At 37.7% G+C, this 19,638-nt stretch overlaps 1 protein-coding gene across 4 annotated transcripts in view; it reads right to left on the bottom strand.

The window, feature by feature from the left end:
* LOC137251433 (organic cation transporter protein-like) overlaps positions 1-19,638 on the bottom strand; it is a 224,772-nt gene that overhangs the window by 111,544 nt on the left and 93,590 nt on the right. For 2 of the 4 annotated variants that reach the window (XM_067786005.1, XM_067786015.1), the window contains exon 6: positions 19,153-19,298. In XM_067786005.1, the coding sequence (XP_067642106.1) occupies positions 19,153-19,298 (146 nt within the window). Of the gene's footprint in view, positions 1-16,948; positions 17,413-19,152; positions 19,299-19,638 lie in introns of those variants that run through there. The other 2 variants (XM_067786035.1, XM_067786026.1) reach the window with 2 other exon arrangements.

Below are 19,638 nucleotides of genomic sequence, written 5' to 3' on the forward strand. Positions count from 1 at the left end.
TTTCATTGTGAATGAAACTAAGTGTGCTATCATATTTGTCAACTGCCTGACAGGATGTTCAATATGCTACTTTTTAGCGTTTTGACAGGGTGTTCAATATGGCGGCGCATAGGGCCGCCTATCTTCAGCGGGTGAGAGAAAGAGATACAGAATGAGACAGCGATAGTCGATTACAAATCAGTTGATCCAACCACTTTGGAATTTTGACGTCTATGCAGAAGATATCACACTTAGTTTCATTCACAATGATAATTTTTCGAAACCAGCTGTTCGTACGGAATGTGTGAATATTGGAACAAAATAAATTTAAGAAAATTTGTAAAAACGTTTATATTTTATTATTCACGCCATTTTGTACAAAAAAGCAATAGAATATATTTCCGCAGTGTTATATTTTTTATACTCAGTTGAGCAGAGCTCACAGAGTATATTGACTTTGATTGGATAACGGTTGGTTGTACAGGTATAAAGGAATCGAGATAGATATAGACTTCCATACATCAAAGTCATCAGTATCGAAAAAAAATTTGATTGAGCCATGTCCGTCCGTCCGTCCGTCCGTTAACACGATAACTTGAGTAAAATTTGAAGTATCTTAATGAAATTGTGTATGTAAGTTCCTGGGCACTCATCTCAGATCGCTATTTAAAATGAACGATATCGGACTATAACCACGCCCACTTTTTCGATATCGAAAATTTCGAAAAACCGAAAAAATGCGATAATTCATTGCCAAAGGCGGAAAAAGCGATGAAACTTGGTACATGGATTGACGTTATAACGCAGAATAGAAAATTAGTAAGATTTTGGACAATGGGCGTGGCACCGCCCACTTTTACAAGAAGGTAATTTAAAAGTTTTGCAAGCTGTAATTTGGCAGTCGTTGAAGATATCATGATGAAATTTGGCAGGAACGTTACTACTACTACTATATATGTGCTAAATAAAAATTAGCAAAATTGGATGAAAAACACGCCCACTTTTAAAAATTTTTTTTTTTTAAATTCAAATTTTAACAAAAAATTTAATATCTTTACTGTACATAAGTAAATTAAGTCAAAATTCAACTCCAGTAATGATATGATGCAACAAAATACAAAAATAAAAGAAAATTGCAAAATGGGCGTGGCTCCACCCATTTTCATTTAGTTTGTCTACCATAATTTTAATGCCATAAGTCGAACAAAAATTTACCAATCCTTCTTAAATTTGGTAGGGGCATAGATTCTATGACGGTAACTGTTTTCTGTGAAAATGGGCGAAATCGGAGGAATCCACGCCCAGTTTTTATACACAGTCCACCGTCTGTCCTTCCGCTAGGCCGTTAACACAATAACTTGAGCAAAAACCGATATATCTTTACTAAACTTAGTTCACGTACTTATCTGAACTCACTTTATCTTGGTATAAAAAATGGCGAAATCCGACCATAACCACGCCCACTTTATCGATATCGAAAATTACGAAAAATGAAAAAAATGCCATAATTCTATACCAAATACGAAAAAAGGGATGAAACATGGTAATTGGATTGGTTTATTGACGCAAAATATAACTTTGGAAAAAACTTTGTAAAATGGGTGTGACACCTACCATATTAAGTAGAAGAAAATGAAAAAGTTCTACAAGGCGAAAGCAACAGCCCTTGGAATATTGGCAGGAATACTGTTAGTGGTATTGCATATATAAATAAATTAGCAGTACCCGACAGATGATTTTCTGGATCACCTGGTCCACATTTTGGTCGATATCGCGAAAACGCCTTCACATATACATACATCTAAGGGCCACTCGATTTTAAAACCTTCATTAATACCTTTGGTTTGATATCCATATCTTACAAACACATTCTAAAGTCACCCCTGGCCCACCCTAATGGCGATATCTCGAAAAGGCGTCCACCTATAGACCTAATGCCCATTCCCTCTTAAAATGCTCAGTAACACCTTTCGTTTGATACCCATATCGTACAAACATTCTAGAGTCACCCTTGGTCCACCTTTATGGCGATATCTCGAAAAGGCGTCCACCTATAGAACTAAGGATTACTCCCTTTTAAAATACTCATTACCACCTTTCATTTGATACCCATATCGTACAAACACATTCTAGAGTCACCCCTGGCCCACCCTAATGGCGATATCTCGAAAAGGCGTCCACCTATAGACCTAATGCCCACTCCTTCTTAAAATGCTCAGTAACACCTTTCGTTTGATACCCATATCGTACAAACACATTCTAGAGTCACCCCTGGCCCACCATAATGGCGATATCTCGAAAAGGCGTCCACCTATAAACCTAATGCCCACTCCCTCTTAAAATGCTCAGTAACACCTTTCGTTTGATATCCATATCGTACAAACATTCTAGAGTCACCCTTGGTCCACCTTTATGGCGATATCTCGAAAAGGCGTCCACCTATAGAACTAAGAATTACTCCCTTTTAAAATAATCATTACCACCATTCATTTGATACCCATATCGTACAAACACATTCTGGAGTCACCCCTGGCCCACCCTAATGGCGCTATCTCGTAAAGGCGTCCACCTATATACCTAATGCCCACTCCCTCTTAAAAAGCTCAGTAACACCTTTCGTTTGATACCCATATCGTACAAACACATTCTAGAGTAACCCCTGGCCCACCCTAATGGCGATATCTCGAAAAGGCGTCCACCTATAGACCTAATGCCCACTCCCTCTTAAAATGCTCAGTAACACCTTTCGTTTGATACCCATGTCGTACAAACTTTCTAGAGTCATCGCCTTAGTGATGGTATAGCTTAGTGATGCTAATATCCGTGACAATATGTTTGTACGATATGGGTATCAAATGAAAGGTGTTAATGAGTATTTTCAAAGGGAGTGATCCTTAGTTCCATAGGTGGACGCCTTTTCGAGATATCGCCATTAAGGTGGGCCAGGGGTGACTCTAGAATGTGTTTGTACGATATGGGTATCAAATGAAAGGTGGTAATGAATATTTTAAAAGGGAATGGGCTTTAGTTCTATAGGTGAACGCCTTTTCGAGATATCGCCATAAAGGTGGACCAGGGATGACTCTAGAATATGTTTGTACGATATGGGTATCAAATGAAAGGTGTTAATGAGTTTTTTCAAAGGGAGTGATCCTTAGTTCCATAGGTGGACGCCGTTTCGATATATCGCCATAAAGGTGGACCAGGGCTGACTCTAGAATTTGTTTGTACGATATGGGTATCAAATGAAAGGTATTACTGAGCATTTTAAGAGGGAGTGGGCATTAGGTCTATAGGTGGACGCCTTTTCGAGATATCGCCGTTAGGGTGGGCCAGGGGTGACTCTAGAATATGTTTGTACGATATGGGTATCAAATGAAAGGTGGTAATGAGTATTTTAAAAGGGAATGGGCTTTCGTTCTATAGATAAACGCCTTTTCGAGAAATCGCCATAAAGGTGGACCAGGGGTGACTCTAGAATATTGTAACGAATTTGCTGCAAATCTTCTTATTTGCCCTTTTGCTAGGTTCGTATCGCTAAACTGTTGAATAAATAACTCCAATATTGAATAATGGAAAAATGGCCTTTATTGAAGTACTTCACAATAGCACTCAAACTGTGCAACGAATAGCTTAATAACCAAACTGATAGTTTAAATGAAACTCTACTATTCAAAATAATACTGCTATTGCTCGCTAGATATCGTCTTAGTCGTAACTGCTTCACAACTCAAATCAAACTGAATTACTTCTTACTCGCCTGCCCCGCTTTTATAGTTTACGCTGCCTACTTCTAGGCTCTTCGATTTCCAGAAGTTACTAGTTAGTTTCGGCTACAAAATCGCCAGCCGCAACTACGTGCACAAATCATTGCTCTCTCTTGTGACAACTCAGATAAGATATATGCATGTGTTTGTGCATTGCCGCTCCGCTGCTCGTATACGTACATATGAGTAGACGCAATTATTTATTCGTTTATGTAGATACATAATAGCCGTGTTTTTTAACACGCGTATATCCGTTTACGCTTAAACTTTATATTGACTGCTAAGAGACAAACTATAAATACACCTCTGAAATTGCTGCGCATAAATTTTGTCCTACTAAATTTCAATACGCATTATACTCAGATGTAACTGAAATATGTGTCTTTGTTTCACCCTGTACACTAATTCTATGTATTATATGTGTGTCCACAATTCATCGCAACTGATTCAGCTATATGTTATACCCTATGGCCATCAGAGCGTTGCGTCTCCGCTTTTCGGTACACCCTGTTGCTGTAGCTAGTTGTTTTACCACAGCCGCTAGATGGGTCTCATAAGCATTATCTAAGCGAAGATAGGCGTTTTTTAACACGCGCAAACGAAACGTATACGCGCGTGTTAAAAAACACGGCTAATGATTGAATTATTGATGTGAATGTTTGTAGTTTACAGTCTCTCGAGTACACATAGGCGCATAAGTAAATGCAGCTGTGTGTGACATCTCTTTCGTCTGCCTTATATATGTGTATATATGATTTGATTATTGACGTAAATACTGCTTGGCATGGCCTTAGCATCGCCTTAGTGATGGTATAGCTTAGTGATGCTAATATCCGTGACACTGCCCTCCACCTAAATCTGATCGTCCCGATCAGACAAATATCCCGATCTAACTGCCGCTAGCATCTCCAAATGTACCACTCTTCTAATCCGTGCTTTCCCAGTGTTTTGTATGCGGTAGATGGTATCACTGATCTTCTTCACAACTTTGTACGGGCCTTCCAAGCTGCACCGAAATTTGGCTGGAACACCTTTCCGCCGGTGAAGGTTGTATAACAGTACCAAATCTCCCGCCAAGAAACCTTCCGAATTTTTGTTCTCGTTGTACCTGCGTTTCATCTTACTAATCATTATTCTCGATCGTTCCCTCGCACTCTGTTGTTTAGCCAATGAACTTCTTCGCAGAGCTTGCACTTGACAGATTGACTTTGCATCATCATTATCGTGTTGATGTTTCACAACAGTAGTGCGCGCTGGCTTGAAACCACCTTTGCATTCTTTCTGAAAAATTCTTTCAGTCGTTTTAGTGCGTCCATTAGTGTTTGTCGATGCCGGTCTTTTTCTCGCATGTACTTTTAATTTCTTTTTATTTGGCCCATTCAATCCATCAACCTTTCCTTTTGACTTTCGTGGCCTTTGTCGAGCCTTCTCCACCATTACTCGATTACTACTGAAACCTTTTTCCAAACTGAAGTTAATTGGCACATCCTGGTTCTTATAATGCATAATCCTTTTCTGCATGTCGATCCTGATGTCATAGTCAACTAGGAAATCCACTCCCAATATGACTTCATCAACGATTTCTGCCACAACGAATTTGTGTAGAACCATGACCTCCCAAATTAAGACCTTACATACCACTTCTCCCTGGACTTGGTTATACTCGCCAGTAATCGTACGCAATCTTGCTCTAGGTAATGGCTTTACTTTCCTGTTGACCAAATCAGATCGGATCAATGAATGAGATGCGCCCGTATCTACAGTCAGTACACGCTCCTTGCCATCCACATTTCCTTTGACGGTAAGACTGCTCGATTTCCTTCCAGTTTGCGAGATAGGTATCACACGACATTCCATTGCTGGGGCAAGTCCTCAATTTTTACATTTGACTCGCTCTTGTTTATCTCCTCCAGCTTTGCGTTTACGACCAGCCAAGTTGGAACTACCATGACCGGTTCTGCAACGACGTGCAATGTGACTTGGGTTACCGCACTTGAAACACTTCATAACTTCGGCATTATTTTGTTGTAATCCCTTCAGTGCTTCAAAATTGTGTCTACCCAATCGGGCCTTTCCACTTCCACGCGATGAGCTTTGTATGCGGGCTTACTCAAAAGTGACGCTGTTTGCTGTGTCAGTGCATGGGATACCGTTTCAGCAAATGTTGACTTTGGGTTCGCGTATGTGGCTCGCTTCGTTTCGACGTCCCGTATGCCGTTAATAAAGCTCTGAATCTTTACCCTTTCTGTGTATTCCACGGGTGCGTCCGCATTTGCAAGATGAGCCAATCTTTCAACATCCGAAGCAAACTCCTGTAACGTCTCGTTTGCTTTTTGGTAACGGTTTTGCAACTCAATTTGGTATATCTGTTTTCTACGCTCGCTTCCATAACGTCTCTCGACAGCGGCCATCAATCTTAGTAGGATTTCGGCTGCTGGCCCCTTCAATGCTACGAATAGAGCAGCCACTTTATCTTCAGCATTCCATTGGTTCACTGCTGCGGTCTTCTCAAACTGTAGCTTAAAGACCTGGAAAGGAACAGAACCGTCAAAGGATGGTGTTTTTACCATTACTAGTTGAAACTGCTGGGCGATTTAGTTGTAACTGTTGCATAAGACCTTACAACGCTTCTATCTCAACATCAACTATGGCCCACTCCCTTCTAAAATGCTCTTTAATACCTTCCATTTGATACCCATGTCATACAACCACATTCCAGGGTTACCCTAGGTTCATTTTCCTACATGGTGATTTTCCTTATTTTGTCTCCATAGCTCTCAACTGAGTATGTAATGTTCGGTTACACTCGAACTTAGCCTTCCTTACTTGTTTTTGACTGAAGTTATTTCATAATTGTAAGTGTGTTTTTGTCGTTCTTTTGGCCAATTTCCTACCGTGGCCACCAAGTTTTGTTAAAGCGGATTCCTGCGCGAATATAGTTGACATTTTTTGAATTTCATGGATGCTAATTTCATTGCATTGGCCTAAAATACTTTATAAAGATTTATTTATTCGTTCCGCAAGGATCGTTTACGTTTTCGCTTCATCTCTACTCCGGCAGCTTGCTTTGGCATATAACGATCGGAGTTTTGAAGAACCGTTTCCGGTGTTTGTTGGTTGCTCGAGAACTACATTACTCACCACAGAAAGCACACCAAATTATAAACGTTGCTTGTGCACTCCACAATATTTGCATTAATTACAATGTGGAAGATTCTAACGCAAATGAATTTTATGTCTAAAGCCATCACGAGGAGAGGGAAGAAGAACAAAGCGATAACCCAAATTACACTTCCATAGCAAAGTCGAATTCGAGACAATATACTCTCTACTTTTTAAAAATATATATTTGTGCATTAAAATAAATTATATATTTGTACATTAAAATAAATTGCATTCAATGCATTTGGCAGTATTTTACTTTTTTTTATATTTTACTTAAATATACTTAATTTGTATTCAGTTAATTTCACAGCATAATCATATATAAATGAGATATAAATTTCAGGTAAGCAAGTTACAGTGAATTTGGTTTATAGTTGGGATCCACCTTTAGTATCTGCATCTTTATTTCCACTTTTTGTTTGAAAAGGTCTTCTTTGATTCTATTGTGTCGTTTTTCTTCTTCATGCCACAACTTCTAATGACCGATTCATTCGACGTAAATACGTTACAATTTCTGCACTTTTTATACTCAGCTGAGCAGAGCTCACAGAGTATATTAACTTTGTTCGCATAACGGCAATCCGTAACGGCATAAACTAATCGAGATAGATATAGGCTTCTATATATCAAAATGATCTGGGCGAAAAAAGAAATTCATTTAGTCATGTCCGTCCGTCCGTAAACACAATAACTTGAGTAAATTTTGAGGGCGGTGGGCGGCCACCGTGGTGTGATGGTAGCGTGCTCCGCCTATCACGCCGTATGCCCTGGGTTCAACTCCTGGGCAAAGCAACATCAAAATTTTACAAATAAGATTTTTCAATTAGAAGAAAATTTTTCTAAGCGGGGTCGCCCCTCGGCAGTGTCTGGCAAGCGCTCCGATTGTATTTCTGCCATGAAAAGCTCTCAGTGAAAACTCATCTGCCTTGCAGATGCCGTTCGGAGTCGGCATAAAACATGTAGGTCCCGTCCGGCCAATTTGTAGGGAAAAATCAAGAGGAGCACGACGCAAATTGGAAGAGAAGCTCGGCCTTAGATCTCTTCGGAGGTTATCGCGCCTTACATTTATTTTTATTTATTTATTTTGATGAAATTTGGTATGTGGCTTTCGGGGCACTCATCTCAGGTGGTTATTTAAAATGAACGAAATCGGACTGCAACCACGCCCACTTTTTCGATATCGAAAATTTCGAAAAACAGAAAAAGTGCGATAATTCATTACCAAAGACGGATAAAGCGATGAGACATGGTAGGTGGGTTGACCTTATGACGCAGAATAGAAAATTATTAAAATTCTGGACAATGGGCGTGGCACCGCCCACTTTTAAAATAAGGTAATTTAAAGGTTTTGCAAGCTGTAATTTGGCACTCGTTGAAGATATCATGATGAAATTTGGCAGAAACGTCACTCTTATTACTATTTGTATGCTAAATAAAAATTAGCAAAATCGGGTGGCGAACACCACTTTAAAAAAAATTGTTTTTTAAATCAAATTTTAACAAAAAATTTGATATCTTTACAGTATATAAGTAAGTTATGCCAACATTCAACTCTGGTAATGATATGGTGCAACAAAATACAAAAATAAAAGAAAATTTCAAAATGGGCGTGGTCCACCCTTTTTTATTTAATTCGTCTAGAATACTTTTAATACCATAAGTCGAACAAAAATTTACCAATCCTTGTGAAATTTGCTAGGCGCATAGATTCTATGACCACGCCCACTTTTTCGATATCGAAAATTATGAAAAATGAAAAAAAATGCCATAATTCAATATCAAATATGAAAAAAGGGATGAAACATGGTAATTGGATTGGTTTATTGACGCAAAATATAACTTTAGAAAAAAACTTTGTAAAATAGGTGTGACACTTACCATATTGAGTAGAAGAAAATGAAAAAGTTCTGCAGGGCGAAATCAGGCAATATGGGCAATACCCGATTATTAAAATCATACAAACAGACAAAATTGGTTAATTCGTTGTAGTTCTATAAATAGAACAAAAACAGCAACAAAACCAAAGTTTCTTTGAAAACCGCCGTACCAAGCATAGCTTTAACACATAATTGCATACGAAGCATGCAATGTGTAAAAGATTAAAATATGCAAAAAAGAAGGCAATTGGGAAAAACTTTACAATAACTAAGGGATGACGTAGCTGAATGCGTTTATAACCATTTCAACTATCGTAGGAGTGCGAGTTCGACTCCCACTCCCGGGAGAAAAGGCTTTGAAGAGATTTACAAGGTATAATCGAAACAGCTGTCGCCTTGTCCGTCCTGATGTCACGTTATGAGCTTATTGTTATTCAGGCGAATTTGAATGCCAACACTTGGGTCCAAAATGGGTCGAGACCAACATTCCAGAGATGAAGATATTTCTTGGTCTGATTCTGTACATGGGAATGGTGAAATACCCGTCAATTTCCTTATACTGGAGCACTAACCATACCCGAATACTGCCCGCTTTGCTTTCAATTATTTCATAATTTAAGTACTATAAAATTTCTTGAATTAAAACACCAATAAAACGAAAAATATTAGAATAACATTTGTAGAATTTTTATATAATAAAAATGTGAGTATTACAGTGGTACACATTCGCTTAAACGCACTCTTAATTTTAATTTCACCATTTTGGCTTTCTTTTGCTTATGCATTCATAACAACAAATTCTAGCAAATATTCTTTGTTAATCTAACGGAAATTTGACTGGGCCAAAAAATTTGTTTTCGTTGTTGTTGTTGTACTCTTATCATCACATATTCAAAATACTACTACGAACAGGCGCATATTCGTTTAAACGCAGCAACTTTATTTTTAAATATTTATTCATTTATTAAATTTTTACCAATTAATTGGTCCACCATTTTTATTAATGGCTTCATATATACGATTGGGTATCGATTTGACTAAATTTTGCAGGAGCATACTGCTTAAATCTTCCCAAGCTTCTTTAATATCCCACTTCAACCCTAATGGAGTCCTGTAGAGGTGTCCTTGAACCTTTTGTTCATAAATTTTGCTCTACAAAGGTCTTCTACCGACCTCGAATCGGGACTGCATGCAGTCCACTTCATAAGTGGAATGTTGTTTTCTGCAAGCCATTTCAAAAACCCCTTAGAAACATGAATGGCAGCGTTATCCTGTTGAGAAATGCTGTCTTCATCCATTTTTTCATCTGAAAGTCAAATTAGAGCATCGTCCAATAATTCCTTATAAACCTTTGAACTCATTTTGGGGGGTGCGAGGCAACTTTTTGCATTTCCTCTGGATGGAAATACCGCATCCACTATTGTGTGTAACAATGACGTCCGTTTGTTAATAAAACACTATGGCGGTGACAGCGTTATGGTGTGGGCGCCATTTTCATCCTTCTACTAACGTTCGTATCGCTAAACTGTTGAATAAATAACTCCAATATTCAATAATGCAAAATGGTCTTTACTAAAGTACTTCACGATAACACTTATACTTCGCAACCAATAGCGTGCTTAAATCAAACTGAATTGCCCATGCCTCAGCTTGTGCTGCTTTTATACTCTTCGGTTTCCTCGTTCGCATACTTCTAGGCGTTTCTTCTTCTAGAATTTACTACTTGTTTATCAGCCACAAACTCACCAGCTATAAACTACAGATGCACGTTTATAGCTTCTCGCATAGCCATATGCGCGTGTATATGTGAGTGATACTTCCACCGATGATTGCATACTTTTGTGAGTATCTCAGATATATGCATGTGTTTGTGCATATCTCTCCGCTTCTTGTATGTACACATGTGTAGACATAATGATTGATTTGTTTATGTAGATACAACTGACTGCTTAGTATCGGCTTAGAGATTATAGAATGCCTTAGTGTTGCTAATATTCATCACACTGCCCTCCACCTAAGTCTGATCTTCCCGATCAGAGAAATTTCCTGATCTAAACGCTGTTAGCATCTCCAAATGAACCAGCCTTCTATTTCGGGGTTTCCCAATGGTTTGTATGTGGTAGATGGTATCACTGATCTTCTTCACAACTTTGTACGGGCCTTCCCAACTGCACCAAAATTTGAATGAAATACCTTTCCGCCGGCGAGGGTTGTATAGCAGTACAAAATCTCCCTCCCGGAAACCTTTCGAATTATTGTTCTTGTCGTACCTGTGTAGTCCTAGTACCTATTATCCTCATTAGTTCCCCCACACTCAGTTGCTTGGCCAATGAACTACTTCGTAGAGCTTGCGCTTGCATAATCAGTATCGTTCGCACGTTTCACAACAGTAGTGCGCCCTGGCTTGAAACTACCCTCGCATTCTTTCTGGGGAATTCTTTCCTTCGTTTTTGTGGGTCCATTTGGTTCTGTCAATGTCAGTGTTTCTCTCGCAGGTACCTTTGATTTCGTTTTATTTGGCCCATTCGATCCATCAACCTTTGCCCGATCTACTGCCTTTGACTTTGGTGGTCTTTGTCCAATCACCTCCACCAGCACTCGCTTAATGCTGAACCCTTTCTCAAAACTGAAGTTGAGTGGTACATCCTGGTTCTTATAACGCAAAACCCTTCTCTACATATCGATCCTGATGTCATGGTCAACTAAGAAGTCCACTCCCAATATCACTTCATCAGCAATCTCCGCCACAGCGAATTTGTGTAGAACCATTTACTTCCCAATTAAGACTTTACAGATCACTTCTCCCCGGACTTGGTTATACTCGCCAGTGACCGTACGCAACCTTGCTCCAGGTAATGGCTTTTCTCTCCTGTTGACCAAATCAGATCGGATCAAGGAATGAGATGCGCCCGTATCTACAGTCAGTACACGTTCTTTGCCATTCACATTCCCTCTGACGGTAAGACTGCTTGATTTCCTTCCAATTTGCGACACAGATATCACAGGACATTCAATAGCTGGAGCTAGATCTCGATCTCTACATCTTACTCGCTCTTGCTCAGCCTCTCCAGCTTTGCTATTAAGACCACCCATGTTGCTGAAACCACTAGGATTAAGATCGCAATGACGTGCAATGTGACCGGGCTTCCCGCATTTGAAGCATTTGATAACTCTTTCACTCCGCTTTTGCGAGCCTTTCAGCGCCTCCAATATTGTGTTCACCCAGTCTGGCCTTTCTACCTCCACACGGCGTGCTTTGAACGCTGGCTTACACAGAAGCGATGCTGTTTCCTGAATCAGAGCATGTGATACCGTTTCTGTGAATGTATTATATTGATTCTTGAATATTAATTCTTGTGCGGTATATCGCTGTCTCCATTTAGAAGAGTAGAGAAGTATTCGCTCTGCTAATCTAAATACTATCTGGACATCGTTCACAAGGTCGTTACTCTTAGTGGCTAGCTGATCAAGCTCTTCGCACTTACGCCTTTCTGGCTCTGATTTTGTCTGCCAGTAAAGGCGCTTCGCTTCCTCTTTGTCATAAGTTAGATATGTATTCACAGTAGGGTGGGTCGATTTGTATTGACGAAAGTTAAGCGATATCGCGCCATCGATTCTTCGATATGATTTAGGCTCAGGAAAAAAAGTTCCACTACGCATATACAAAAAAATAATTTTCGAGCCTGCGAAATTCCACTTTTTTGACTTTTTTTCGACTTTGATTTTTAAGGTTTTTTTCATGACCTACTAAAAAAATCTAAATTTTTTCTTTTCAGAAACTCTTATCGCCAACGTTTTTAGCGGATTTTTTTGGATCGGATAGAGTATACATGAAAATTTTTTTAGTACGTCATGAAAAAAACCTTAAAAATCAAAGTCGAAAAAAATTAAATTTCGCAGGCTCGAAATTTTTTTTTGGGTATGCGTAGTGGAACGTTTCTTTCCTGAGGCCAAATCCTGTCGAAAAATCGATGGCGCGATATCGGTTAATAAATCGAAACAGTCTAATGTACATTAGGGCGGGTCGATTTAAAAATCGCTCATTGCTCTGCGAAAATCGTTTTCTAGGGATGTCGAAGGAACCATACCTCTAAAATGAATACTGATGTCCCCCGCTTTGGGTCGAACTTTTGGGTAGGGGCAATTTCAATTCTACCTGCTGTGTCTTGTGGTGGCTTAAAAAAAACAACACAAGCAATTTTACGATCTGCAATTGTGTTACAGTGATACCTTCATTTTTTAAAACGGTTGAATAAGAAACCCACACAACTATGTTTACGACATGCAAATGCATCACAGTGATGCCTTGGTTTTAAAAGGGGGTTGTAAAAACGCTAATTTCTAATAATTTTTTTTAATTTCTTTTCTATTACTAAGTTAAATTCATTTTTTTATTTACATATGTTCTGACTAAATAAATTTCTAAAGAGAAAAATAAACTCCATAAAGAAAAAAACATAGGCAATTCAAAGTGGGATTTTTCAAAATTTGCCCCAAAGGGGGGACATCAGAATTCGTTTTAGAGGTATGGTTCCTTCGGCAAAGTTTCTTATTTTGATCCCTAGAATATGATTTTCACAGAGCAATGGGCGACTTTTTTGCCTCCTCAAAAATCGACCCGGCCTAATGTACATATTTCCCGCAGTCCCAATATTTGAAATATTACTGTACATTATTTATCGTTACTTTGTGCTTCTGTTAAAAAGTAATACACTGTTAATTTAAATAACAGCTGCTTTGTATTGGCAGAGATCGTTAAAGCTTTTATGCTTTTATTGAAAGATGTTATCAGCTACTTTGTATACTCAGTTGAGCAGAGCTCACAGAGTATATTAAGTTTGATTGGATAACGGTTGGTTGTACATATATAAAGGAATCGAGATAGATATAGACTTCCATATATCAAAATAATCAGGATCGAAAAAAAATTTGATTGAGCCATGTCCGTCCGTCCGTCCGTCCGTCCGTCCGTCCGTCCGTCCGTTAACACGATAACTTGAGTAAATTTTGAGGTATCTTGATGAAATTTGGTATGTAGGTTCCTGAGCACTCATCTCAGATCGCTATTTAAAATGAACGATATCGGACTATAACCCCGCCCACTTTTTCGATATCGAAAATTTCGAAAAACCGAAAAAGTGCGATAATTCATTACAAAAGACTGATAAAGCGACGAAACTTGGTAGATGAGTTAAACTTATGACGCAAAATAGAAAATTAGTAAAATTTTGGACAATGGGCGTGGCACCGCCCACTTTTAAAAGAAGGTAATTTAAAATTTTGCAAGCTGTAATTTGGCAGTCGTTGAAGATATCATGATGAAATTTGGCAGGAACGTTACTCTTATTACTATATGTACGCTTAATAAAAATTAGCAAAATCGGAGAAGGACCACGCCCACTTTAAAAAAAAAATTTTTTATAAGTAAAATTTTAACAAAAAATTTAATATCTTTACAGTATATAACTAAATTAGGTCAAGATTCAACTCCAGTAATGATATGGTGTAACAAAATACAAAAATAAAAGAAAATTTAAAAATGGGCGTGGCTCTTTTGTGTGAAAATGGGCGAAATCGGTTGATGTCACGCACAGTTTTTATACACAGTCGTCCGTCTGTCCTTCCGCATGGCCGTTAACACGATAACTTGAGCAAAAATCGATATATCTTTACTAAACTCAGTTCACGTACTTATCTGAACTCACTTTATCTTGGTATTGAAAATGAACGAAATCCGACTATGACCACGCCCACTTTTTCGATATCGAAAATTACGAAAAATTAAAAAATGCCATAATTCTATACCAAATACGAAAAAAGGGATGAAATACGGTAAGGTAATTGGATTGTTTTATTGACGCGAAATATAACTTTAGAAAAAACTTTATAAAATGGTTGTGACACCTACCATATTAAGTAGAAGAAAATGAAAAAGTTCTGCAGGGCGAAATAAAAAACCCTTAAAATCTTGGCAGGTATTACATATATAAATAAATTAGCGGTATCCAACAGATGATGTTCTGGGTCACCCTGGTCCACATTTTGGTCGATATCTGGAAAACTCCTTCACATATACAACTACCACCACTCCATTTTAAAACTCTCATTAATACCTTTAATTTGATACCCATATCGTACAAACTCATTCTAGAGTCACCCCTGGTCCACCTTTATGGCGATATTTCGAAAAGGCCAACATCTATAGAACGAAGGCCCACTCCATTTTAAAAATACTCATTAACACCTTTCATTTGATACCCATATCGTACAAACAAAGTCTAGAGTCACCCCTGGTCCAGAAAGGCCCAATCCCTCTTAAAATACTCATTAACTCCTTTCGTTTGATACCCATATTGCACAAGCGAATTCTAGAGTCACCCCTGGCCCACCTTTATGGCGATATCTCGAAACGGCGTCCACCTATGGAACTAAGCCCCACGCCCTTTTAAAATAATCATTAACACCTTTCATTTGATACCCATATCGTACAAACAAATTCTGAAGTCACCCCTGGCCCACCTTTATGGCGATATCTCGAAAAGGCGAACACCTATAAAACGAAGGCTCACTCCCTTTTAAAAATACTCATTAACACCTTTCATTTGATACCCATATCGTACAAACAAAGTCTAGAGTCAACCCTGGTCCACCTTTATTGCGATACCTCGAAAATGCGTCCACCTATAGAACTAAGGCCCACTCCCTCTTAAAATACTCATTAACTCCTTTCGTTTGATACCCATATTGCACAAACGAATTCTAGAGTCACCCCTGGTCCACCTTTATGGCGATATCTCGAAAAGGGGTCCACCTATAAAACTAAGCCCCACGCCCTTTTAAAATAATGATTAGCACCTTTCATTTGATACCCATATCGTACAAACAAAGTCTAGAGTCACCCCTGGTCCACCTTTATTGCGATACCTCAAAAATGCGTCCACCTATAGAACTAAGGCCCACTCCCTCTTAAAATACTCATTAACTCCTTTCGTTTGATACCCATCTTTCACAAACGAATTCTAGGGTCACCCCTGGCCCACCTTTATGGCGATATCTGGAAACGGCGTCCACCTATGGAACTAAGGATTACTCCCTTTTAAAATGCTCATTAACACCTTTCATTTGATACCCATATCGTACAAACGCATTCTAGAGTCACCACTGGTCCATCTTTACGGCGATATCTCGAAAAGGCGTCCATCTATAGAACTTAGGTCCACGCCATTTTAAAATACTCATTAATACCTTTCATTTTATACCCATATCGTACAAACGCATTCTAGAGTCAACCCTGATCTACCTTTATGGCTATATCCCTAAATGGCGTCCACCTATAGAACTATGGCCCACTCCCTCATAAAATACTCTTTAATGCCTTTCATTTGATACACATGTCATACAAACACATTCCAGGGTTTCCCTCGGTTCATTTTCCTACATGGTTATTTTCCCTTATGTTGTCACCATAGCTCTCAACTGAGTATGTAATGTTCGGTTACACCCGAACTTAACCTTCCTTACTTGTTATATATATATTTTTTTTTCGCACAGTGGGAAGATTTGGAAATTTTCTTACAAAAATATTTCAACGACTTAAAGTTTGGTTTCCTCCAAAAGCGGTACCGCTATGTTACGACCGCTAAAGAGCGGCCGGTATACTCACCGTTTCTAGCGGCAACGCTTTGTTGGAAACTACGAACTGTTGCGGCAGACTAGTTGCAAAAGTTAATTTAACATTTTTGCATGTTTTTTTTTAGTTTTTTTATAATTTTTCTTTTAATAAACTCGCAAGAAAAAAATTTCAATTCAAAAATGTTGTTTATTTTATAAATAATTTGAAATATTTGACAAAATATTCACCGCTTTGACAATAGCGGCGGAAAAAAACGGTGATGAACGAGTTTCTACCGTCATGACGGCAGGGTTATTTTATGCCCGGCCGCTATATTACGTTACGGTGAACTTCACCGTCTTCTTAGTTTCCACATAATTACTTTTACACTGCAATATTTTTGACAACATACTCTACCGCTATATAGCGGCACCGCTTTCGCGGAAACCAAGCCTTTAGGCAGTTTTTAACGTTAAATAATACGTGAAATTGAAAAAATATATCGATATTCATACTAACATTTACTTTGTTGTTAAAAAAATGCAAAATACATATATACATAATTTTTGAATTTTTTTATTTTATCATTTTCGCTTAAACTACTTAAATACAAATTAATATAATCAACACATTTACAATGAAACTATTTATTCTTAGAACTAAAAAAATATTTTAAACTGCATATCCAACTCTCATGAATGAGTAAAATTCATGAGTCATATTCGCTGGGTGTTAATTTTTCACAAAATGATTTTCAGAAATGAGCAGCGTCGAAAAGCACATAAAATACGAAACACAAAATTTTTGATCTGCTTTCACGTTTAATTATCACAGTTTGAAATACGTTTGGCAATAATTTTTTATTTTACAAAAATTTGTATTTGTTTTGCTACAAACGTACCACTGTTCGGCTGCTTCAGTGTTCAATGTCCTTCATTAGATATAATGAAATAGCACCAATAATGCCACTCACGCCCATTATTCTCATTGGAAGTAGCGGATCCACATGTTCCTGAGAAAAGAAAAACAAAATTTATTTTTAATAAAAAATAAGAAATATAAATTAAAAACAAAAAAAAAGAAAAAAACAAAGAAATAATAATACAAAAAAAAAATTTTTTTTACAAGAAATTAGAAAACAAGTAAGGAAGGTTAAGTTCGGGTGTAAACGAACATTACATACTCAGCTGAGTGATATGGAGACAAAATAAGGGAAAATCACCATGGAGGAAAGTAAACCTAGGGTAACCCTGGAATGTGCTTGTACGATATGGGTATCAAATTAAAGGTATTAATGAGGGTTTTAAAAGGGAGGGCCATTAGTTGTATATGTGAAGGCGTTTTCGAGATATCGACTAAAATGTGGACCAGGGTGACCCGGAACATCATCTGTCGGGTACCGCTAATTTATTTATATATGTCATACCATCAACAGTATTCCTGCCAAGATTCCAAGGCCTTTTGATTTCGCTCTGCAGAACTTTTTCATTTTCTTCTACTTAATATGGTAGGTGTCACACCCATTTTACCAACTTTTTTCCAAAGTTATATTTTGCGTCAATAAACCAATCCAATTACCATGTTTCATTCCTTTTTTCGTATTTGGTATAGAGTTATGGCATTTTTTTCATTTTTCGTAATTTTCGATACCGAAAAAGTGGGCGTGGTCATAGTCGGATTTCGGCCATTTTTTATACCAATACAAAGTGAGTTCAAATAAGTACGTGAACTTAGTTTAGTAAAGATATATCGACTTTTGCTCAAGTTATCGTGTTAACGGCCAAGCGGAAGGACATAAAAACTGGGCGTGGCTTCAACGGATTTCGCCCATTTTCGCATAAAACAGTTATCGTCATAGAATCTATGTCCCTACCAAATATCACAAGGATTGGTAAATTTTTGTTCGACTTATGGCATTAAAGGTATTCTAGAGAAATTAAATGAAAAAGGGCGGAGCCACGCCCATTTTGAAATTTTATTTTATTTTTGTATTTTGTTGCACCATATCATTACTGGAGTTGAATGTTGACATAATTTACTTATATGCTGTAAAGATATTAAATTTTTTGTTAAAATTTGACTTAAAATTTTTTTTTTTTTAAAGTGGGCGTTCTACGATGTTGCTAATTTTAATTAAGCATACATATAGTAATAGGAGTAACGTTCCTGCCAAATTTCATCATGATATCTTCAACGACTGCCAAATTACAGCTTGCAAAACTTTTAAATTACCTTCTTTTAAAAGTGGACGGTGCCACGCCCATTGTCCAAAATTTTACTAATTTTCTATTCTGCGTCATAAGTTCAACTCACCTACCAAGTTTCATCGCTTTATCCGTCTTTGGTAATGAATTATCGCACTTTTTCGGTTTTTCGAAATTTTCGATATCGAAAAAGTGGGCGTTAAATAGCGATCTGAGATGAGTGCCCAGGAACCTACATACCAAATTTCATCAAGGTACCTCAAAATTTACTCATGGCACAATCAGATTTTTTTTCGATACTGATGATTTTATATATTTATTTATTTATTACGGCTCTAAGAGCCTAGTTCAAAACTTAAAAATATGATTGCATTAATTAACAATGTGTACTTAATATAAATTTTTAAATTTTGATATATGGAAGTCTATATCTATCTCGATTCCTTTATACCTGTACAACCAACCGTTATCCAATCAAAGTAAATATACTCTGTGAGCTCTGCTTAACTGAGTATAATTAAAGATATTAATTTTACACAGATACTCACCAATAGCCACATGTAGGGTACTAAAATGAGTGCAATGCCTGCTGCCAAATTTCCCAAGCCAACACCAAAATTACGCACAACTGTCGGATATTGCATGGCCGTATATGACGGTATGATCGCATTGTTGGCGCCAATAATACATTTCGCTGAAATTTTAGTTGAGTTTTTTCGTTATTCATTCTGATTAACAAACATATTCTTATCAGTGTAGTAGCTATGCCTGAACCTGAGCTAAAAACATATACATATTACGTATACGCATAGGTGCCACACATACTACATATCTTTGTAGCAGCTGTTACCGTCATAGATGGGCAGTTTCCTTTACTGTCAAAAATTTAATCGAAAACTTTCGAATAGAACTTTACACCGTTTCAAAAATAATCGATTTAAAAGCATGAAAAAATGCGATGCACTAAAATTATTACTGCCGAATTAGGTATTTTAGTGGAATTTTTTTTTGGTCATAACTATTCTTTGTATATA

Source organism: Eurosta solidaginis, chromosome 1 (assembly GCF_040869045.1).
Source record: "Eurosta solidaginis isolate ZX-2024a chromosome 1, ASM4086904v1, whole genome shotgun sequence".
Taxonomy (NCBI): domain Eukaryota; kingdom Metazoa; phylum Arthropoda; class Insecta; order Diptera; family Tephritidae; genus Eurosta; species Eurosta solidaginis.